The sequence below is a fragment of the Manis pentadactyla genome, chromosome 3 (assembly GCF_030020395.1).
Source record: "Manis pentadactyla isolate mManPen7 chromosome 3, mManPen7.hap1, whole genome shotgun sequence".
NCBI lineage: Eukaryota > Metazoa > Chordata > Mammalia > Pholidota > Manidae > Manis > Manis pentadactyla.
This window is the reverse complement of record NC_080021.1, coordinates 107,828,050-107,853,364: the sequence shown is the minus strand read 5'-3', so window position 1 is coordinate 107,853,364 and position 25,315 is coordinate 107,828,050. Positions and strand designations below refer to the sequence as shown.

Sequence of the window (25,315 nt, the reverse complement as noted above, 5' to 3'; positions counted from 1 at the left end):
CATGGTCTAATGTATTATAAGGACTAATGGTGCTTTTTATTTCCACTTTTCACAACATTATCACTGCATGTATTATACTGAACATCTACCAACTCAACATTGTAATATAACTCTTTGGACAAATCACCATAGACAAAATTACCTTTAGACAAATTCTGTAGACAAAAACCAAAGATATTTCAGGTTAAAAGAGCATACAGACATATTTAATTATCTAAACTATTTAAATATACAAACTCAACCATTCAAATTGGAATGTTTGTTGGTCTAAAATGAATAAAGCTGCATGACCACAGGATTGTTTAATTAAAATTGAATAAGTCTATCCTTGACTTTCTATATTGTACTCTCAGAACTGATATTTGTTTAGGACTGAATTCTGATTCCGACTCCAAAGGAGTCTTCTCTTATTTTTTTGGTCTAAGAAGAAGCTGAACTAAACAGAGACTTAGGAACTGGCAAATACACTCAAGTTGGAGAAAATTTGGAAGGTAATTTTATAAATAAAGGCCTGAAGGATAATTTTTTAAATTCAAAAAGATTTGTCTTCTTTATTATGTAAGCCATGAATCACAAGGTGTTGCTGTCATTTCTTTTCCATCTCCCGCCTTCCCACCATCCACTCTATAAAATAAGCACCAAATGCACACAAATTAAAGTGTACCTGTGGGGATAGGCACGGCTAGATCTTCTTTCACGGTATGACGGGACGGTAGACAGCTCTTGGACAGCACAATGTCGTCCAGGGCAATGTCACCGCAGTGGCCTTTCCCGACTCTGCCTTCAAATTTGAGCTGGAAGTCCTCATCACCAGACAGTGGCAATTCTTTCCGCTGCCAGTAATTGCCTTGTTCAACAGTGAGGTTAAATAGGACCTTCGTTTGGTTTGAGACTGATACCTGGGTCAAGGTGAGGGCCCCAATGCCATTTCCATACATGTGATAATGAAAAATGATCTGTAGCCAAGAATAGGAATATCGTATCTAATTAGTACAATTAGTTCCATTTCATTTTCAATTACGTCCTATTGCTCTCTCCTTTATTAACAGATTCCAGAAGGAAAAGAGATCTGTATATCCTATTGCTGTGAATCCTCTAGTACTGAGTAAAGTTAGGCCAGCCTTAAGTTATATCCTGCAATATATGGAAGAGAGCACAGTAAAGAGCAATCAGAAATTTAGCCGAAAAAATGAACAGAGTTTACTTGTTTCTGTGACTCCTAAAAGCAGGATTCCTTGACAAATTCTTAAAGTCCACTGCCAGAGGAATGAAGTATCACTGAAAAGTGATGCATTGTCACTTTTTAATGCTATTTTATATATCATTAATATAAAAAGATTATATAAGTGTTTATATGAATCTTACATAAAAAGATTTTTATAATTAAGAAATGGCAGGGACTAAAGGAGATAATATTCAGTCTCATGAAACTTAAATCATTTTGGTAAATACAGCAGATATCCTATTGTTTATTCTATCACAGTCTTGAACTTGAAACACATTTTCTGTTCTACAAGATCCTCAGGGCTGCACTAGATAGAGCAAAAACACCAGAACAGCAATTATCCAGCTTTTATTTGAAATGCTGGGAATGTTCTCTAAAAGAGCAGCTTGGGAAGTTTTTCCCAAGAAAAATTAACAGAAGTACATTTAGGGACTATCATTTCAATGTCTCAAAGACAGAGCTTGCCAGATTTTTAGTGACTGCTACACAGAAGGGAAACATTGGGGAAAATTGTAGAAGAAAAACAGTGCAGTTTAGGTACAATAGGAACTCAGCGTTTTTTTAAGCTTTTGTCATTGGAGTATCAATGAGGCAGTACAGTAAAGGTGGTGGGCTTCACACAGGGAAAAAAAACACTTTTGAAATACTAGCAGTCATGGATATTATGCCCTAGAAAATGAATGCATGAATGTGTTTAATGGGTGAAGAATGTGATTAAACAAGATACACATGAGTATTTCAAAAAGTATCAACTAAATAGGTAAGTCCTGTGAAGTGACTCTACTCAAATTTCCTCACTTCAGGTATTATTCCAGTATCCAAAAACGTTTCTTCTGTCGATTAACCTTTTCAACATGTGTTCTATGACCATGTGACTTGTCTGGGAGGACTTGTGAAATAGGGTGACATGACTCATCGGGGTGGGACACCAGAGGGGCTTAGGGCCGACCTCCTGAGCAGCACCTGTGGGCACCAGAGGAACCGTGTGATGGCTGGCAACACTCCTCTGGCTGGATCCCTTGCAGTCACAGGCATATTATGCCCAGTGGTCTGACTTGTTCTGTCTTCTTATTTGTTTTATGCCATCGTTAATACTTCCCTATCTTCCTGAGGCCATTTTCTGGATGATGCCATCAGGCCAACAAGCAAACACTTAAACACCTCCACTTCTAAAGAGAACACCTAACACCAAACATGGCCTAATCACAGAGCATTGTGAGTGAACAAAAATCTGCTGTGTATTGAATTCTTCTACAGAAGCATTTTCACTGGGAATTTCAGAGTTACTCGAAAATTTGATCTCTTCCCTCATCAATCTCTGTCTGCATCTCCACCACCCATCTCTCAAAAGGAAGGAAAATCTCCAATTAGATTTTTTTCTTTTTTTCTGCTTGGGAAGGTATTCCATAAAGTCAAGTGACAGAAAGGATTTTCATGAAAATTTGGGAGGTCACCCTGCTTACCTGATAAACATATTTTATATATGAAAGACACAATCATTCCCAGCACGACCTTTCCCTACTTCTTTGTATTCATATTCATCATAAATATTCATAAAATGAACCATTCATTATTACTTTTTTGATACTTTTTAAGGCTCCTTCATTATTCTCACATAAATGTTTAAAACAGTGGGGACTGCAGTTCTGGGACCAGGGAAAAATAGAGATGGCTGAAATCCTTAGTTTCCACAGTATGAAAGAAAAAAAAATTTTTTTTCAACATTTTCAGAGGAAGTCTAAATAGAAAAGCTTAGAAGTCAAACTGGAAATTTGGTATTTAATGCTTAATTTTTAATTAGCTTTCTAAGACTAGAATTAACTTGAAAATTTCAGGCTATGGATGTATATAGGTAGCTTATAGATACAGACTCAACATATACATAATGTGGTAATGTTTGGGCTTTATATTTGGGAAGTATTGAGTAATCTGGAAAAACATAAAACCAGACAAAAATTTATTTGATTAAAACTCGATTGTTTTGCCAAACTAATTGAACATGGTTTAATATTATTCTGTCTGATTTCTTATATCCATTCTAGATTGTTGACTGTGGTGTCTCTCTAAAGCTCTGATCATGTCACTCACTTGCAAAAAGTTTTGTCCATCGAATGTGCCTGAAGAGATAAGAGATGAGATTATTACCTGAAAGTCAAACGAGGACATCAAGTTAAGATGAGTCAGAAAAATTTCTCAAACTAAAGGTTTAAGGTGTATTAAGACTGTGACAGTGGGATGTGAAGGCTGGTGGGTATGAAACAGACGAGAGAACATCTGTTTTAACAGGCAGAAAGTACAACTGGGGATCTTTAAGCAAAATTGTAATAGTTTCTTCACAAGGTTAGGGCGCCCTCTATTGAGAAGACAGGTACACGAGAATAGTATAATTTGAAGACAAAGATTTACATCGTGTTATTGTCTCTCAGGCTGATTCTTCGATTCGCTAGCAACTTTTTGTGTGTAATTTCTTTCTTTTTAGTGTCTAGAAATTGGGGGAATATATGCACTCAGATCTCATGGAGACTGCATTTGTCATCCTAACTATAAATGCATGGCACGCTTGTGCACATATCAATCTCTTATAGGCAAGGTTCTTGTGAAGTCATTGCTGAGTGCTTTTTTTTTTTTTTACATGTAAAGCTAAATTTAGTTCTTAGCCTAGCTGATTCAAATCCTTTGTGGAATAAAAACAAGCAAGCAAGCTAACAATAAATACAGGGAAGGAAAGGAGCCTATAAATGCACAGTCATCATATGATGCTGTTTGGCATGAAAGCCCAAACAAGCTGATGTATATACTTTTACACTCTGCAAACATCTTCAAATTTCCACTGGATAGCAGCCTACAGAAATTCAACTCTTTGAAGGGCCAATTTCAATCTTTCCTTTTCCATGAAGACTTATTCAATTATTTTATTGAGGCTCCAACTAAATCTAGTATTAATTTTTGGAAGTATTTAACTACATATTATTTGTTTATCTTTCTGATGGTGAAATTCCCATAATTCCAGTAAGTACTAAATTCCTTAAGTAGAAGCAACTGATATTTCACTTCTTTTGTACTCTCCATGGTATGGATGAGAACCATGAAACTTTCCAACGGTTTCCAAAATTCCATTAACTATGGCATTTATCCATAAAATCTTTGGTTTGGTGCTAGCCGTTCCATTTCCTCTATTAGCTCTATCAGCGGTGGCTCACCATATTTCTGCTTTTTCCGTACCTTGCAGTTTTTGCTGCTTCTACTTATGGCTGGACTCGAAATTCTGGCTGCTCTCATGGGTTGCTGGGGGAACAAGCTCTTTATAAAGATGTAATGACCAGATGAATTTCTCAAGGTGTGATCAGCAGCTGGCTCTGTGCCCACGGGAGGAAAGCTGCTGGCTTTCAGATTCCAGTCAAAGTCGTCATCCGGCTCTTGCTCCCAGGAACAAAGATCAAATTCAAAATCACAGCGCCCCCTGGAGGTACCTGGAAAACATTTCCCAATTTATGGTAGAGAGAACGAGGAAATTAGCTGACTTTAAGGCAATCCAAAATTATAGTGATATTGACACATCATGTAATATTAAAAACTTTACAATATTATCGTGATAGCAACATTAAAATAGGCTCTTTCAGTCTGTTACACACAGCTATGGCCATGGTTTATCCAAGTTTATTTTTCCACAAATCCAGTCCCCGGTCTCAGAATCAATGAGAAAATATTTCAGCATTACACACATTTCTTCTTACCGACACCTATTCGGTCAACATAATTTATTTCTTCTCTCTTCTCATCCTTGCATCTCAGGTCTTGGTAGGGAATTTAGGATGTTTATTATTTTGCAATACAGTTTGTTTTGACCTAACGCAGAAATTATTAATCATTGTAATTGTTTTTAAAACCTATTCTCATTTTAGAGATGTGGATATTGTGAAACAGAAAAAGTTTAATTTGAATGAATCTATTATAATAGGTGGTAGAAATTAAATGTTAAGTTGCATTAAATACCCACTATCTCCCAAAGATTCAAAAAATATTTCATTACTAATGTTGCTGAAGTTTTTTCTTCCATTTCCAAGATACTAAGAATTATAGTGTTCAGCTCATTGATTTTCTTACTGATTTAATGATAACCTTATTGACTTTCTCCTTGCTGGATCTACCACCCATTTCTGACAGAAAGTTGTAAAAACATTCAGCTATAATAGTGGATTCATCTTTTCTCCTTGCAGTTCTAATAGTTTTTGTCTCACACAGGCATTCTGTTTTAAGAAGACAGACTTTGGGGATTGTCATGCATTCTTGGCAAATTGGTCCCTTTATTGTTATGTGATGCCTTCATTTTTCCTAGAGAACTTTCCATTTTGAAGTTGGCTTTGTCTGAAATTAATATAGCTACTCCTGCTTCCTTGTGTTTTGCATAAGCATGGTATATACTTCTCCATATATTTGTTTTTAACATATTTATATTTAAAGTGGGTTTCTGGTAGATAACATATAGTTGGATCTTGTTTTTTTAATACACTCTGACAACTTTTAATTGATGCCTTTAGACTATTGACATTCAAAGTGATTATTGAGATAGCTGGATTAATGCTATCATATTTATTACTGACTCCTATTTGGTGCCTTTGTTTTTCGGTCCCTACTTTGTCTTCTTTTGTGTTTCTGTCTTCTGTGGTTTTGACTGAAAATTGTACATGATTTTGTTTTCTCTCCTTTCTTAGTAAGTCAATTATGCTTTTTTTCTTGCATTTTTTAGTGGTTGTTCTATGTCACTCTTATAGAACAGTATACACCTTTGTAGTTAGTGTTGAGTAACTTAAAATAACAAATAATCCTAATTTCTCCCTCCTGTCCCTTGTATCACTGCTGTCATTCATTTCACTTATATCTAAGCATTCATAAGCGTATGGGTATATATATGTATGTGTGTGTGTGTGTGTATACATGATAGATAAGCTTGCATAATACATTGTTTTTATTTTGAACAGTATGTTATCTGATAAATTAACAAAAATAAGTTCTAATTTTACTTCTGCTTTGGCCTTCTTCAGTGGTCTCCTTCCATTATGCAGATATGAGTTTCTCATTTGTTTCATTTTCCTTCTCCAAAAAACTTCTAAATTTCTTGCAAGGTAGTTCTACGAGCCAAAAAGTTCCCTCAATTTTTGTCTTAGAAAGTCTTTATTTCTCTTTCACTTTTGAAGGATAATTTCATAGGGTACAAATTCTAGGTTGGTATTTTTTTTTCCCTTAACATTTTAAGTATTTCATTCCATTCTGTTCTTGCTTGCAAGGCTTCTGAGAAGACAGATGTAATTCTTGTCTTTGCTCCTCTATAGATAAGGTGCTTTTTCCCCCTCTGGTTTCCTTCAGGATTTTATTTTATCTTTGATTTTCAATAGTTTGAAAATGAGATGCCTACATATAGTTTTTTGGGCATTATCCTGCTTCATGTTCTCCTAACATCTGGTTTCTATGGTTTGTGTCACACATTAATTTGGGGAAATTCTCAGTTGTTATTGTTTTCTTTAATTTATATTAACTTCATATTACACCTTTTGTCCTAAAGTCCTTGGATATTCTACTGTGTTTTTCTCAGTTTTTGTTCTCTCTGTTTTTCAGTTTTGGAGGTTTCTGTTGACATGTACTTTAGCTCAGATACCTTTCCTCAGCTGTGCCAGGCCATTAAAAAGTCCATCAAATGCAGTCTTTGTTTCTGTTACAGGGTTTTTGATCTCTAACATTTCTTTTTGATTCTTTCTTGGGATTTTCATCTCTCTCCTTATATCTCCCATCTGTTCTTACATGGTGTCTACATCATCCATCGGAGTCTCTAGCATATTAATCAGCATTGTTTTAAATTTCTGGCTGTTTATTCTAACACCTCTGCCATGTCTGGTTCTGATGCTTGCTCTGTTTCTTCAGATTGTTTTATGTTTTTTTTTTGCCTTTCAGTGTGCCTTTTGTTTCTTGATAGCTGGATATGATACACTAGGTAACAGGAACTGCAATAAATAGGTCTTTGGTAATGTGAGGAGGAGGGAAGTATTCTAAAGTTGTATGATTAAGTCTCACTCTTTTCGTGAGCCTGTGACTCTGAATTGTGAAGGTCTTAAGTGTTTCTCAGTGCTTTTTTTCCCTCCCCACATAGGTGGAACAGGATAGCAGAAAGGGCTTGAATCCCTTTTCCCAGGTCAGGGAGCATGTTGGAAGCATGAGGGAATTTTTCTTCAACAGTAACTGTGGGGACCAGGTTGAACTCTTGGAGGTAAATCTAACAATATCATGAGGTGTCCCTGTAAGTGGGTCCCCTGGTATGTTGAGCTCTTGGGCTTGTCCACACTGAGCCTCCAGCACTTCAGCAATGACAGTTCAGGTGTTCGACTCTGGCATTGGTGCCTGGAGTGGTCTTTGCTCATGAGTTTCTGCTCTGGTAAGGCCTGACTCCTTGTGTCCAGCTGTCTGTCACTCCAATCTTGGAGACAGCAGTTTGCCATTTGTCCTTCCCTCTCTAGTGGATCCAAGAAGAGTTGTTGATTTTTCAGTGTGTTCAGCTTTTTACTTGTTAGGACACAGTTGTGTCATCTAAGCTCTTCATATACAGAACCAGATATTAGGAATTACACAAAACATCTTTGTATGGTCCTTCTGATACACTATGAAGCTAACAATGTAAGTGAAGATGTTATAAAATTGAGCATTGTGTTATTAAGGGCTCAGAACTTATAAAATTATATGTTAAGGATACTTTTCATATTCTTATTTTTAAATAAATTTGCATGATACAGCATAAAATCAATGAGTTGATTAATTTGACCATAAGAATATGTACTGTTTAGAATTCTTCGGCAACAGGAGATTTTTTTTAGCAAGTTCTGTCTGAATATTACAACTGAACATAAAAATCTGTGAAATCATAATCATATGTGAGATGATGTCCCAAAACTAAAAATACTTGAGGAAAATCCAAGTTGCAACCTGTTGGTATGTACTTAGATAAAGGTTTCTCTCTTAAAGAAAGCTCATTTGAACAATTGCTCACATATTTTTAGGTAATATTATCTGAACCAGAGTAGGAATGGTTCTGCCACCTCATAGGCACCTGCTCTTCATTGCACAGGACAAAGTAAGGCAGTAAAATATCCCAGCTGAAGCCACAGCAATTCCTGGACAAACAACCTACCCTATGCTATTATACAGGACTCTAAGAATTTACAAATTCTGTTAGGCATCAAAACCAAGTTTTCTTTATGGATACATTCTTACAGTTAGCACAGGTCAGATTAAGTTGTTCAAATGCATAAAATAGCCTCCATGTTCTTTGTTATTAATAAGGTAGTGAATATGAAAACACATGGGTTTTACCATAGTTTCTATATCACTTTGGCATGTACAAGGCTACTAAAATGAAAGTTATCTTTATCATACCTCCCAGTAAAGAACTTGCCCAACATTGAATAGCTTAAATAAACATTTTTAATTTTTGTAAGAACAATGATAAATTTAAGAAAGCACCAGGACTAATATGCTGTTTAAAATAGTTTAGTTTAACAGTCAGATTAACACTGATATTTTCAAGGACAGAGAAAATTTGTCTGGCATAATTTTAGTCACCAAATGAACAGGATGGCATTTTCTATTCCACTGATAATTCAGTTTTAAAATTAAGTTATTTTAGTAATATGCTCTTTCCTAGAATAGGCTGTAATACTTACAGCCTCTTTTAGTTCAGAATACTCAAGTTCTCCTAAGTACCTTTCAGAGGACTGAGAGGCAAATCTCATTAAAATACTAATGAAACACAACTCAGCATATTGTTTAGAATCTGAACTGTTATCTTGGTTAAGATTTATAAAATGAAGTAACTAATTCAACTTGCCATTGTGTTAGAAAATTTAGTAGCCCATTAGGACTAGATTACCATACAGACCAGCATCTAGAGAGGTCATTTGTATACGAAATGATGTGTGCTGTTAAAAAACAAGTCGGTTTTTAAAAATCATACAAATGCTGCTATAGGAATCTCTTAAATATAAATCATATTTTCTTCTGATATTTACTATAGTTTTGGAAATAGATTTCTTTGGGAAGTTTAATTCTAACATATCAGTAGGGAAAATACAAAAAGCAGGCATAAGCTGTTTGAATTTCACATCACTCTGGCAAGAGGGAACAACTTATAATTTCATATTCTACCATTTCCCATAGATGCCAGATGAGAAAGACAGAAAATAGTTTTCTGCACGATGCCAATTCTGTCACTTCATGAAGCAATTAATGCCAGTGCCAGACAGGTATGCCATCAGGAAGAAAAAGAGCACCTTTTTCTATAGCTGTATCATCAATCAAACCAGTATCTACCTTTCTAAACATTGTTATTTTTCCATCGATCATTATCTTTTGTAAGTATGAAATATGTTTCATTTTAAAAAGAAACAATTTTGAAAAAAATAATCTAATTCCTTTCAAGATCCTCTCATCAAAATTTCTAAAATTAAGATCTAACCACTCTACTCTTTATTCACTCACTATAAATTTATTGTGCTTATGCTACAAATAAAGCACATTTAGGAAAATGGGAAATTGACGAGAAAGGGGACTACTGTGTACTGAACATAATGCATGTCTGGTTCTGAGCATTCTCTTCATATGTAAGTTCCACAAAATCTCAGTGTAATACTTATTATTATTATTTTGGTTGTGAGTAGCTGAAGTTCAGAATCAAAGCACTTTGCTTAGTATTATACTGTAAGTAGCAGACCTATGAGTTGCAAAATGATTATGACACAACCCCTTTACCAACACCCCTTTATCGTGTTGTGTGCAGAGGTCAGGCGCAGGGGCCACAATAACACAAGCCTGTAACTACTACAGGATAAGAAAATGAATGTTTCTTTAAGGAAGTGCCCTAAGAGATCTTTTCCTCTAAGGGCAGGCAATACTTGAAGATGATAGTCATCCAGTTCGGCTTGGTTCTCCTTGAGGTTCAGAATTAAAGCACTTTACTTCATTCATCACTTCTTTAACTCTGTTCACCCACAGATGTCAATTTGTCACCCAAAGAAGAAGATTCTGTTGTCAAATGAATATGATGAGTCCATAAGTGATACCCCTTTTTGAGAGATTTAAAAATGCACTGGGAGGTGGGGAGCCAAGATGGTGGTGTGAGTAGAGCAGTGGAAATCTCCTCCCAAAACCACATATATTTTTGAAAATACAACAAATACAACTCTCCCTAAAAGAAAGACCAGAAGACACAGGACAACAGCCAGACCACATCCACACCTGCGAGAATCCAGCGCCTCACAAAGGGGGTAAGATACAAGCTGCGGCCCGGTGGTACCTGAGAGCCCCTAACCCCAACTTCCTGCGGGAGGAGAGGAGTCGGAGCGGGGAGGGAGAGGGAGCCCAGGACTGCTAAATAGCCAGCCCTACCCATCCGCACCAGAGTGCAGACACAGTGCATACGTGGGGTCCTGGATACTAGGGAAGCAGGACAGTGAGACCTGTGAGTGGGTCCCACAGCCAGTGCCCCGGGAACAAAGAAAAGCGAGTGCTTTTTGGAAGTCTTAAAGGGACAGGGACCCCACTGCTGGACAGAAGCGCCCTGGGACACTTAGCTCAGCAGCTGGGAATCCCAGGGAACTCTGGGCACCCTAATCCTGTGGGCAGCAGCAGAGCTCAGAGGACCCCCACGGAGATAAACAGCCTCCCAGCCGTTCCCCCTCCAACGCGGCTCTATTGGAGCAGCAGCCTGAGGAAGGCCACGCCCACAGCAAACGCGGAGCTAAACTCCATAGCGGCCCAGCAGGAAGCAGAAGCCCCGTCTGCGCGCAGCTACCCAGCACAAGCTGCTAGAGGTCGCTCTTCTCCCAGGAGAGGAAGGTCACAAACAAGAAGGGACGTTCTCCCAGCTATCACTTGCGCCAGCTCTGCAAACTATCTCTATCTCCATGAAAACGCAGAAGAATTTGATACAGACCAAAATCACAACCACTGAGAATGAGACAGACCTAACCAGTCTTCCTGAAAAATAATTCAAAATAAAGCTCATAACCATGCTGACGGAGCTGCAGAGAAATATACAAGAGCTAAGGGATGACGTCCGGAGGGAGATTACAGAAGTGAAACAATCTCTGGAAGGATTTATAAACAGAATGGATAAGATACAAGAGGCCATGGATGGAATAGAAACCAGAGAACAGGAATGCATAGAAGCTGACACAGAGAGAGATAAAAGGATCTCCAGGAATGAAACAATATTAAGAGAACTGTGTGACCAATCCAAAAGGAACAGTATCCGCATTATAGGGGTGCCAGAAGAAGAAGAAGAGAGAAAAAGGGATAGAAAGTGTCTTTGAAGAAATAATTGCTGAGAACTTCCCCAAACTGGGGGAGGAAATAGTTGCTCAGACTACAGAAGCACACAGAACTCCCAACAGAAGGGACCCAAAGAGGACAACACCAAGACACATAATAATTAAAATGGCAAAGATTAAGGATAAGGACAGAGTTTTAAAGGCAGCTAGAGAGAGGAAAAAGGTCACCTACAAAGGAAAACCTGAAGGGCCCCCACCCATAAGATGGCGAAATTCCTGCTTCTCTTCCGGGTCCTCGGTTCCGGCCAGCGACATCTGAACCCCAATCACCCCTTGCCCCCCTAATCCCAGCACCTAGCCAATAGCCACCAGCCCCGTAGAAGTGACACCACAATCACCCCATGCCCCTTCCTATATAACCCAGCACCTTTCCCTAATAAAGCGGAATTCTCCGGTGAATTGCTGCTGTGTGTCACTCCCTTCCTTTCATTGGTGCCGAAACCCGGGAGACGGGACACCCCAACTGGGCCCCGTCTTCCCCTGACACCAGCAGCAGCTTGCCCTCGTCCTCTTTTTCCAGCACTGGCTCCTCACACTCACCACTCCTCTTTGGCCTTTGGGTAAGTTTTCCCCCGAGGTGGGCCACTCTTCCCCGAGCTATCACAGCGCCATTGACCGTGATCGTCCGGCAAGGCCCTGATGCTCGGGGACGAGGAGGGAACTCTCCCCGCCTTAGGCCTTCACGGCTGTGGCGGACCCTCAGGCCCCTCCTCCAACAGCCATAAACGAGGTGACTCCTTTGGGATGAGAACGCTCCCTCCCCCACCGCCCCTTCTGTTCCTTCCACCGAAAATTCCTTCCGCCAAAAACTCCTAGTACTGGGTACCTCGGACTCCGGCACTCTGCCTTCTTAGAGAAGTCTGGGTGACGACCCACACTTCCTAAGAAATTCCGACTCGTATACGAGTTTCCTCAGACCCCCAAGGGTCATCGGGGACGCCCTTTGTCTCCTTGCGGTCTGCTCCCAGTCCGAGGATCTCCACTCGTCTTCCCGTTTGTCTCCTTCTCTGTCCTTTAGCCATGGGAGCCTCCTCATCCCTCCCTGAAAGCTCACCTCTTGAATGCCTGCTCAAGTATCTAGCCACCCTCTCCCTGACGCCTGATATAAAACCAAAACTTCTCTGTAAATACTGCTCCCAAGATTGGCCGACATACCCCCCTAGACAATGACAACCAATGGCCCGCAGGGGGAGCTCTTGATCCTAACATCACTCACGATCTCTTTAACTACTGCCAGCGCCTGAAAAAAATGGAAGGAGATTCCCTATACCTTTCCATCTCCTCCTCCCACCTCCCTCGCCACCGCTGCCTCCTCTACCCCCCTGCCTCCCCCCAAGTTCCCCTAGCCTGCAAACCGTCTCTCCCCCACAGAAGCCTCCCGCCCACTCCCTTCCCCCTCCTCTCCTACAACAACCCCTCCCCCTTCCTCCACCACCATCTCCTCTCCCACCTCACCCAACTTGCAGTTCAAGCCTGAGCCTTTCAGCCCCCCTCTAAGTTCCAAGAGCCTCCTCTGTCTTTGCCCCCATCACCTGTTTCTCCCCCACAGACTGAGCCAGAACCCTTCAGTCCCCCTCAGACTCAGTCCCGAGGGCCTTGCAAAATTATTGCTCCCCGTCCGAGAGGTAGCAGGATCCGAAGGCATCATGTGCGTTCACGTCCCTTTCTCCTTAACAGATTTAGCCCAACTTGAGAAACGCCTAGGTTTCTTTTCCACTGATCCCACGACATATATCAGAGAGTTTCAATAGACCCTCCAGTCATACAGCCTCACACATCATGACATTTTCATGCTCCTGGCCAATACCCTCCTTCCTGAAGAGCATAGACGAGTTTGGGACTTCACCTAAACACACGCCACTGAAACCCACAGGACTGACCCCACCTATTCCCCCTGGCCCCACTGCTGTCCCCGAACAAGACCCACACTGGGATTATAACACCACCGTGAGTCTCCGCTCTTGAGATATCTTTGCCTGCTGCTTAATAGCAGGTCTGAAAAAGGCAGCTCGTAAAGAGTCAATTTTCAAAAGCTCCCTCCGAGTTCTTAGACAGACTCACTCAAGCCCTATTACAGTACACCAGCCTGGACCCAGAAACGCCTGACGGGAGACATGTCCTTATGACATACTTCCTAGCTCAAAGCTACCCCGACATTAAAGCTAAACTCAAAAAGTTAGAACAGGGCCCCGCTACCCCACAGACTGAGATCCTAACAGTGGCCTTTAAAGTCTTCCATAACCGGGAGGAGGAGAAAGAACGCCGTAAACAAAAGGCTGATCAGGCCAATTTCCAAATGTTGGCCCAGCTGATAAAACCACAACCTGGGCGCCTCTCTACAAACAAGCCCCCCCCAGGAGCTTGTTTCAAGTGCAGACAAGAAGGACATTGGTCAAGGGCTACCACCCCATGCCCCAGATCTCCTACCACCCCATGCCCCAGATGCCACAAAAAGGGCCACTGAGGGTCTGATTGCCCAGCCACCGGAAGGGGAGGCTGGACGAACAGCCCCCCCATCCTAAGCCCTCCGTAGTGGGGCTGGCAGAAGAAGATTGACAGGGCCCGGGGGCTTCTTGCCCGACCATTTCCATCACCAAACAAGAGCCCAGGGTTACTTTAATAGTAGACGGTCGCCCCATCCCCTTCCTCCTAGATACAGGAGCCACCTTCTCAGTCTTGCGGGAATACCGGGGCCCTACCACGCCTGCCATTACTCCTATAGTCGGGGTAGGAAGTAAACAGATTTTCCCATTAAATCCCCCCCCTTTCATGCACAATCCAAGACAATCCCATACCTTTCTCCCACTCCTTCCTGGTTATGCCCCAGTGTCCCATCCCCTTACTAGGACGGGACATCCTTTCTCTCCTCCATGTTTCCATAACTATACCCACTCCCACAGCCCCCAGTACTCCCTTTCTGATGGCCCTCATAGCCGACGACCCCCCTCTACCCAATGAAAGCTCCAGTTCCGCCCTCATACACCCTGTAAATCCCAAAGTTTGGGACATTACAAGCCCCTCTGTAGCTCTATGTCCTCCTGCCTCTATCAAATTACGTGACCCCTCTCAGTATATCTGTCAGGCCCAATACCCCCTAACCACTTCAGCCCTCATAGGCCTTCAACCCATCATTCAAGATCTTTTAAACAAAAATTACCTCAGACCCACTCACTCCCCGTTTAATACCCCCATATTAGCTGTTAAAAAAAACCAACAGATCTTTCCGCCTCGTCCAAGACCTTCGCCTCATCAACATGGCCATCGTCCCTATCCATCCCTTAGTCCCAAATCCATACACCCTTTTATCACAGATCCCTGCCTCAGCCTCCCCCTTCTCAGTCCTAGATCTCAAGGACGCATTTTTTTTCTATCCCTCTGGACCCCTCCTCCCAAGATTTTTTCACCTTCACCTTGACAGACCCATACACAAGACATTCTGAACAACTCACTTAGACAGTTTTGCCACAAGGCTTCTGAGATAGCCCCCATATTTTTGGGCAGGTCCTAGCTCAGGACCTCAAACAGTTTCATCATGCTCACTCCGAATCCACCTTATTACAATACGTGGACAATCTTCTACTCTTCAGTCCCTCATGGGAACAGTCTCAACTTGACACTGCCTCCCTACTTAACCTTCTAGCTTCCAGAGGTTACCGAGTATCCCCCGTCAAAGCTCAAATCTCTTCCCCTTCTGTCACTTACCTCGGATTTCTTCTATCTCAACAAAGAAAGTCCATTACCTTAGACATAAAATGGCTCCTCTCTGACCTGCCCGTTCCCAAAACCAAGACAGAAATCCTTTCCTTTCTAGGCCTGAATGGGTATTTTAGAGCGTAGATCCATAACTTCTCCCTGTTGGCAAGACCCCTATACGACCTCAGCAAGGGCCCCCCTGAAGAACCATTATCCTCCTCACCCCGACACTCCTTCATTAAGCTCTGTCGAGCCCTTGTGGAAGCCCCAGCTCTCCATCTTCCTGATTTGTCGAAGCCTTTCTCATTATACATTCATGAGAGGTCCAGTCAAGCTCTAGGAGTCCTAAGCCAATATTATGGCCCATCCTTTGCCCCAGTAGCTTATCTTTCCAAGCAATTAGAGTCCACAGTTTGGGGATGGGCCCCTTGCCTACAGACATTAGCCGCTGGACAGCTCTTGCAGAAGGAAGCTCATAAACTGACATTCGGGGCGCCCCTTACCATTCTGTCCCCACATCACCTAAAAGATCTCTTAACCTACAAAAGTTTACAGACTCTCCCTCCCTCCAGACTCCTGACCTTACTGTCCTCTTTCCTCCAAAATCCCGTTCACCCCCTTTGCCATCCACACCCGAATCATGACTTTTTCCTCCTTTACTGCTCCCTCGCTCTCTCTCCCTTTTTTTCCTCATTCCTATTGTCTTCCCCGCCACCCCAGCCTCCTTTGTATGGCGATTCAAAGTTAGACAGACTTACACACAGCATCAAACAAAAATTACTGCCCTCATTGCCACATCAGATTGCCCTCTGAAAGGCTCCTCCGAGCCTTTATACCTCCACTTCCTCCCTCCACCAAAGTGTTCACTAGCAGCTACCTTTATTCTCCCTACCTCTGCTTCCTCTATGACCAAAAACAAGCCTGTTGCAGGTGATGGCCAGACACCTATGGGGAATGTCCCTACAGGTCTTGCACCATTCACTACATGGGTAACTCCCGGTACCCACAGTATTACTCCTCCAACCCATTCTCTTCAATACTAACAAACCCCTTCCTTACCTGGCTTTGGCCCATTGCAGGCCCTATAATAATCATTCTTCTCGCCTGTCTCTTCTTACCTTGTATAGTAAAGTTTATCAAATCCCAAGTCGGTAAAATCTCTAATCAAACTTTCAACCAGCTTTTACTCAGGAACTACCAGCTTTTAGCCACAGAAGATCCCTCACCCTCACGTAACCTCCTCACCACACGCTGAGATGTACCCCTCTCTCCGCTGGAAACTGTTCCTGGAAACAATGGCTGCAGACGCCTGGCTTCAGGCACCCGTATCCTCTTGGCACCATTAGAATCAACAAGTCCTCAACCTATAGTTACAGGGAACCTTTGTTGATTTCCAACCTGAAGAAGTCCACATCTACTCGTCCTTACTGTGGGGAGTCCTATCAACCCTTTCCTCCTGGTCCTCAAGCCCTCACTCCCTTCTCCGCCCCCGTTCAGCAGGAAGCAGTCAGAGAGAAAGCAACGTCCACAACCCCATAGAGCAGAAAGGGGGGAATGAAGGGCCCTCACCCATAAGATGGCGAAATTCCTGTTTCTCTTCCGGGTCCTCGGTTCCTGCCAGTGCCATCTGAACCCCAATCACCCCTTGCCCCCCTAATCCCAGCACCTAGCCAATAGCCACCAGCCCCGTAGAAGTGACACCACAATCACCCCATGCCCCTTCCTATATAACCCAGCACCTTTCCCTAATAAAGCGGAATTCTCCGGTGAATTGCTGCTGTGTGTCGCTACTTTCCTTTCAAAACCCATCAGGCTATTATCAGACTTCTCAACAGAAACGTTACAGGCCAGAAGAGAATGGCATGAAATATTTAATGCAATGAAACAGAAGGGCCTTGAGCCAAGGATACTGTATCCAGCACAATTATCATTTAAATATGAAGGTGGGATTAAACAATTCCCAGACAAGCAAAAGTTGAGGGAAGTTGCCTCCCACAAACCACCTCTACAGGGTATTTTAGAGGGACTGCTCTAGATGGGAGCACTCCTAAAAAGAGCACAGAACAAAACACCCAACATATCAAGAATGAAGGAGGAGGAATAAGAAGGGAGAGAAATAATCATCAGACTGTGTTTATAATAGCTCAATAAGTGAGTTAAGTTAGACAGTAAGATACTAAAGAAGGTAAACTTGAACCTTTGGTAACCACGAATCTAAAGCCTGCAATGGCAAAAAGTACATATCTTTCAATAATCACCCTAAATGTAAATGGACTTAATGCACCAAACAAAAAACCCAGAGTAATAGAATGGATAAAAAAGCAAGACCCATCTATATGCTGCTTACAAGGGACTCACCTCAAACCCTAAGACATGCACAGATTAAAAGTCAAGGGATGGAAAAAGATATTTCATGCAAACAACAGGGAGAAAAAAGCAGGTGTTGCACTACTAGTATCAGAAAAAATAGACTTCAAAACAAAGAAATTAACAAGAGATAAAGAAGGACACTACATAATGATAAAGGGCTCAGTCCAACAAGAGGATATAACCATTATAAACATATATGCACCCAATACAGGACCAATATATGTGAAAAAATTACTAACAGAATTAAAGGAGGAAAAAGAGAGCAATGCATTCATTTTGGGAGACTTTAACACACCACTCACTCCATAGGACAGATCCACCAGACAGAAAATAAGTAAGGACACAGAGGCACTGAACAACACACTAGAACAGATGGACCTAATAGACATCTATAGAACTCTGCATCCAAAAGCAACAGCATACACATTCTTCTCAAGTGCACATAGAACATTCTCCAGAATAGACCACATACTAGGCCACAAAAAGAGCCTCAGTAAATTCAAAAAGACTGAAATCCTATCAACCAACTTTTCAGACCACAAAGGTATAAAATTAGAAATAAATTGTACAAAGAAAGCAAAAGTCTCACAAACACATGGAGGCTTAACAACATGCTACTAAAGAAACAATGGATCAACGACCAAATTAAAATGGAGATTCAGCAATATATGGAAACAAATGACAACAACAACACAAAGCCCCAACTTCTGTTGGACGCAGCAAATGCAGTCTTTAGAGGAAAGTATATAGCAATCCAGGCATATTTAAAGAAGGAAGAACAATTCCAAATGAATAGTCTAATGTCACAATTATCAAAATTGGAAAAAGAAGAACAAATGAGGCCTAAGATCAGCAGAAGGATGGACACAATAAAGATCAGAGAACAAATAAATAAAATTGAGAAGAATAAAACAATAGAAAAAATCAATGAAACCAAGACCTGGTACTTCGAGAAAATAAACAAAATAGATAAGCCTCTAGCCAGACTTATTAAGAGAAAAAGAGTCAACACACATCAACAGAATCATAAATGAGAAAGGAAAAATCACGACGGACCCCACAGAAATACAAAGAATTATTAGAGAATACTATGAAAACCTATATGTTAACAAGCTGGAAAACCTAGGAGAAATGAACAACTTCCTAGAAAAATACAACCTTCTAAGACTGACCCAGAAAGAAACAGATAATCTAAGCAGACCAATTACGAGCAATGAAATTGAAGCGGTAATCAAAAAACTACCCAGGAACAAAAGCCCCAGGCCAGATGGATTTACCTCAGAATTTTATCAGACATACAGAGAGACATAATACCCATTCTCCTTAAAGTTTTCCAAAAAATACAAGAGGAGGGAATACTCCCAAACTCATTCTATGAAGCCAACATCACCCTAATACCAAAACCAGGCAAAGACCCCACCAAAAAAGAAAACTACAGACCAATATCCCTGAAGAACGTAGATGCAAAAATACTCAACAAAATATTAGCAAACTGAATTCAAAAGACATCAAGAATATCAAACACAATTACCAGGTGGGATTAATCCCAGGGATCCAAGGATGGTACAACTTTCGAAAATCCATCAACATCATCCACGACATCAACAAAAAGAAGGACAAAAACCACATGATCATCTCCATAGATGCTGAAAAAGCATTCAACAAAATTCAACATCTATTCATGATTCAAAACTCTCAACAAAATGGGCATAGAAGGCAAGTACCTCAACATAATAAAGGCCATATATGATAAACCCATAGCTAACATCATACTGAACAGTGAGAGGCTGGAAGCTTTTCCTCTGAGATTGGGAACAAGACAGGGATGCCCACTCTCCCCATTGTTATTCAACGTGGTACTGGAGGTCCTAGCTACGGCAATCAGATAACAAAAAGAAATACAAGGAATCCAGATTGGTAAAGAAGAAGTCAAACTGTCACTATTTGCAGATGACATGATATTGTACATAAAAAACCCTAAAGACTCCACTGCAAAACTACTAGAACTAATATCGGAATTCAGCAAAGTTGCAGGATACAAAATTAACATACAGAAATCTGAAGCTTCCCTATACACTAACAATGAACTAATAGAAAGAGAAATCAGGAAAACAATTCCATTCACAATAGCATCAAAAAGAATAAAATACCTAGGAATAAACCTAACCAAAGAAGTGAAAGAACTATACCCTGAAAATTACAAGACACTCTTAAGAGAAATTAAAGAGGTCACTAACAAATGGAAACTCATCCCATGCTCATGGCTAGGAAGAATTAATATCGTCACAATGGCCATCCTGCCCAAAGCAATATACAGATTCGATGCAATCCCTATCAAATTACCAACAGCATTCTTCAATGAACTGGAACAAATAGTTCAAAAATTCATATGGAACCGTCAAAGACCCTGAATAGTCAACACAATCCCGAGAAGGAAGAATAAAGGGGGGGATCTCGCTCCCCAACTTCAAGCTCTATTACAAAGCCACAGTAATCAAGACAATCTGGTACTGGCACAAGAACAGAGCCACAGACCAGTGGAACAGAATAGAGTCTCCAGACATTAACCTAAACATATGTGGCCAATTAATATTTAATAAAGGAGCCATGGACATACAATGGGGAAATGACAGTCTCTTCAACAGATGGTGCTGGCAAAACTGGAAAGCTACATGTAAGAGAATGAAACTGGATCACTGTCTAACCCCATACAGAAGAGTAAACTCCAAATGGATCAAAGACCTGAATGTAAGTCATAAAACCATAAAACTCTTAGAAAAAACATAGGCAAAAATCTCATGGACATAAACATGAGTGACTTCTTCATGAACATATCTCCCTGGGCAAGGTAAACAAAAGCAAAAATGAACAAGTGGGACTATATTAAGCTAAAAAGCTTCTGTACAGCAAAGGACACCATCAACAGAACAAAAAAGTATCCTACAATATGGGAGAATATATTCATAAATGACAGATCCGATAAAGGGTTGACATCCAAAATATATAAAGAGCTCACATGCCTCAACAAACAAAAAACAAAGAATCCAATTAAAAAATGGGCAGAGGAGCTGAATAGACAGTTCTCTAAAGAAGAAATTCAGATGGCCAACAGACGGATGAAAAGATGCTCCACATTGCTTGTCATCAGAGAAATACAAATTAAAACCACAATGAGATATCACCTCACACCAGTAAGGACTGCGATCACTGAAAAGACAAACAAGAACAAATGTTGGCGAGGCTGTGGAGAAAGGGGAACCCTCCTACACTGCTGGTGGGAAAGTAAATTAGTTCAACCATTGTGGAAAGCAGTATGGAGGTTCCTCAAAATGCTCAAAATAGAAATACCATTTGACCCAGGAATTCCACCCCTAGGAATTTACCCTAAGAATGCAGCACTCCAGTGTGAAATAGACAGATGCACCCCTATGTTTATCGTTGCACTATTTACAATAGCCAAGATGTGGAAGCAACCTAAGTGTCCATCAGTAGATGAATGGATAAGAAAGATGTGGTACATATACACAATGGAATATTACTCAGCCATAAGAAAAAAACAGATCCTACCATTTGCAACAACATGGATGGAGCTAGATGGTATTATGCTCAGTGAAATAAGCCAGGCAGAAAAAGACAAGTACCAAATGATTTCACTCATATGTGGAGTATAAGAACAAAGGTAAACTGAAGGAACAAAACAGCAGCAGAATCACAGAACCCAAGAATGGACTAATAGTTACCAAAGGGAAAGGGACTGGGGAGGATGGCTGGGAAGGGAGGGATAAGGGCGGGGAAAAAGAAAGGGGCATTACGATTAGCATGTATAGTGTGGGGGGTGTGCACAGGGAGGGTTGTGCCACACAGAGAAGACAAAAGGTGATTTTACAGCATCTTACTACGCTGATGGACAGTGACAGTGAAGGGGTATGGTGGGGGTACTTGGTGAAGGGGAGAGCCTAGTAAACATAATGTTCTTCATGTAATTGTAGATTAATGATACCAAAATAAAAAATAAAAATAAATGCACTGGCACATTAAAGGCTCTGAGAATTTCCACAAGATAGATTATTTCTCTATATATAAAGCATATTCCCAACTTAATCTAAGGAACATATTTATTTACTTATTTATATAGAGGACTGTGAACATCTTACAGATTTCTACACTAATTATACATAGGACAAGTCTTCCAAATCCTGATACTAAACCAAACAAGCAAAAAGCATAGTTAGAGAAGTTAGTTTCCAGTTCTGAGTGGGAGATTTTCTTAGCTCTGTGACTTTAGGGATTGTGTTAGTTCCTCTGGGCTGCTGTAACAATCACTACAAATCCAGTAGCTTGAACCAACAGAAATGTAATCTCTCACAGCTGCTAAGGCTAGAAGTCTGAAATCAGCACCATGTCCACTTGATGGCCCCAGGGGAGAATTTTCCTTTCCTCTTTGTAGCCTCCAGTGGTCACTGGCAAGCTGAGCATTCCCTGACAAGTAGAAACATCCCCAGAATCACATGAATTACCCCTTTGTGTTCTACATTATTTTCTTTCTGGGTGTCTGTGTCCTTATTTCCCTCTTCTTAAAAGGATGCCTTTCATTGGGTTAAGACCCACCTTAATCCAGTATGATCTCATTTTAACTCGTAATATCTTCAAAGTCATTTCTAAATAAGGTCATATTCACAGGGTCTAGGCAGACATGAGTTTTGGGGAGACACTGAACAACCCAATACTGGAATGTTTATTTTTTTCCTGAAGGTAAATTTCTTAAGCTTTTAAGGTATATAACCCCAGCATTAGAAAATAACTATAATTTGGCATTACTTTATTTCATTTTATGTCTTACATACTGAGCAGAATCACAAAAAAAGGTGTTAAATAATAATAATCTTAGTAGTAGATATTCTTGACATGACCTTGACTTCAGTGGGAATCCTTCCACTGTTTCTTTCCTCAATCTGATAGACCAACTTTAACACATTAAACTAATACCATTCTATATAAATAAGAAATGGTTGTTACATTAAAAAAAATATTTTCAACACCTTTCAGTTTGTTATGAATTTTTTTCAGTGATTTATTTGGTGACATGAACAGTTTGTTACATTAAAACATTCTTAGAAATGTTGTAAGATCCTTATCTCAAAGTATACTATATAGTTACTGTATTACCAAATTTAGTTTGCTAGCATTTTAAGCTTTTGGACATTTATATTCACAGGGAGTTTGAACTATAGTTTTCTTTTCTAATTTTTGGAGGCTTCATTATCAGTGATAATATTAGCTTCATAAAATAAATTCTATCACTTTATATGGTTGGAATAGTTTCTTTGGGCATACCAGTTCATTAAAATTTGATAGAATTCAGCAGTATCTCTCTCAGGAGACAAAATCGGAGGACATTTGTTGATAACTTTATTTGATAGTTAATGGCCTATTGCAATTTTTCTGCTTCATTAGTTAATTTTGGTCATTTTTCTCCTAGAAAATTAACTATTTCATTGACATTTTCAAGCTATCAAAGAGTTATTGGTCTCTATAAGCTTATTATTTCCCCTTTAGCAAGCCTAAATTTATCTGTATTTTTCCTTTTTTAAAATTAAAAATTGGTGTGGTTTTGTCTACTTTGTCTACTTCTAAAAACAACATACTCTTGTATTTACTATTTGAATTGGCTTTTCTATTTTCCAAATTATTATTTCCTTCTCCTGATTTTCTTAATATCATCCTTTGTAACTTTTTATTCTGAAATAATTTCAAACTTATAGAAAAGTTGCAAGAATAGTATACACCACAAACCTTAGTGACATAAGTTTAATATTAATGTCTAACATTAAGGAATAACTAATAATAACTTAATAAGTAATACGAATAATAGCTTTAATCTGAAAAATCAACAACTTGGGAGAAATTAGCAAATACCTTTAAAAAAACAACTTCAAACTGAAACAAATCTGAACTTAAGACTTAGTCTATTACAGAAATTGCATTCATAAAACATGTTCCACAAGCCCTATTTAATCTCAAAGACTTCACTGGCAAAAGTATCTAAGTTTTAAGAATGAAATAATGCCAACTTAAACAAACTCTTTCATAAGAGGGAACACTTCCCTAACTCTCTTTTTGGATACCAAAGCCAGACAAACAACTATAAGAAAAAAAATTCTTAATTTTTGAGTCCAATATCTCCAGACTGATGTCTCCATGAACACAGATGCAAAATCTTTAATAATACATTTTATCAAGGAATGTCTTTGACTCAATGTTCAAAAGTCAAATAATGTATTTCACCACCTTAACAGAATAAAGGAGGAAAAAAACATATGATTTAGGTACAGGAAAGGCACTGATAAAATTCAACACTCCTTCACATAAACTTGATGTAAACTAGGAACAGAAGGGAACTTTCTCAACTTAGAAAGGAGAGCTGTGAAGAAGTGATGAAATACTGAACACTGTCACTATAAGATAGGGAACAGAAAATAATACCCTTTATTACAACAATTGTCCTGAAAGTCCTAGTCTGTGCAATAAGGTAGAAAAAGAAAGGTACATAAAGTTGAAAAGAAAAAGTATAATAACATATAAATTGATCAGTTTCTGTATAAAAACAATGTGAAGCAATCTATAAAGCAACTACTGGAACTCAAGTAGCTTGTAAGGTTGCTGGACATAAAGGCAGTAGACACGAAGAGACATTTCACCAGAGAGAATATATAGATGGCAAAGAAGCCCATGAGAAGCCATTCAATATAACCTGTTATCAGGAAAATGCAAATTAAGATCAGGTTTAGGTATTATATAGAACAGCACCTACAAGAACAGCAAAAATAAAAATTGAATAGTTACACCACCAAATACTCACAAGTGGAGACACTGACTCTCTCATACTCTGGTAGTGGTAATGTAAAATAACACAGGTGGGAAATAGCACCAGGGTCTGTTAACATGGATGCCATGGGACATGCCTCGGCAATAAAAAGGAAGAAATGACTTATACACACAACAACCTGAGGATCTCAAGGGGTCACACTGTGTGGTTCCACTTACATAACAACAAAACTAGATGTAGAGAACAAAGTAGTGACTTCCCAAGATTAAAGATGTGGGAACAAGTGTCACCATAAAGGACCATCTCTGTGGAGAAGGAGTGTCTTGGCTGTGGTGATGGTTGCATGAATTTATACATGTTAACAAAATGCCATAGAACTGTATACACATAATGAACCAGTGTCAGTTTCCCAGTTTCAATATTATACTATCATATCACCGAGGGGAACTGCATGAAAGGGACATAGGATTTCTCTGTGTTATTTTTGTAACTTCCTATGAGTTCATAATTATTACAAAATTAAATATTAATTATTAAAAAATTGTGTTTATTTCCCAATTATTACTGGTTGACATCATTGGAAGTTTGTGGTATTCTGAATTTTTTGTATTCCCTTACTCTGTTCAGTAATAATCACACATTCTCTAAACAACATTTTACAAACTGTGTTTCACAAATCAAATGTTCTGTAAGGAGTATATTTGTTCTCTTAAAAAGAGGTTCTTGAGGGTAATTTAAAAACATCCTATTCATAACATCAACCTTTCAATGATTCAGAGAAGCTCCTCAGACATATTTTTCTTCTACCATGACTACCTGATTTTATAATTT

General features: G+C 39.7%; 1 protein-coding gene across 1 annotated transcript in view; it reads right to left on the bottom strand.

Annotated features, from left to right (window-relative positions):
* MALRD1 (MAM and LDL receptor class A domain containing 1) overlaps positions 1–25,315 on the bottom strand; it is a 694,454-nt gene that overhangs the window by 385,537 nt on the left and 283,602 nt on the right. The window contains exons 25-26 of the mRNA XM_057498267.1: positions 4,448–4,695; positions 665–956 (exon numbers count right to left, since the gene is read on the bottom strand). Of these exons, the coding sequence (XP_057354250.1) occupies positions 665–956; positions 4,448–4,695 (540 nt within the window). The remainder of the gene's footprint in view (positions 1–664; positions 957–4,447; positions 4,696–25,315) is intronic.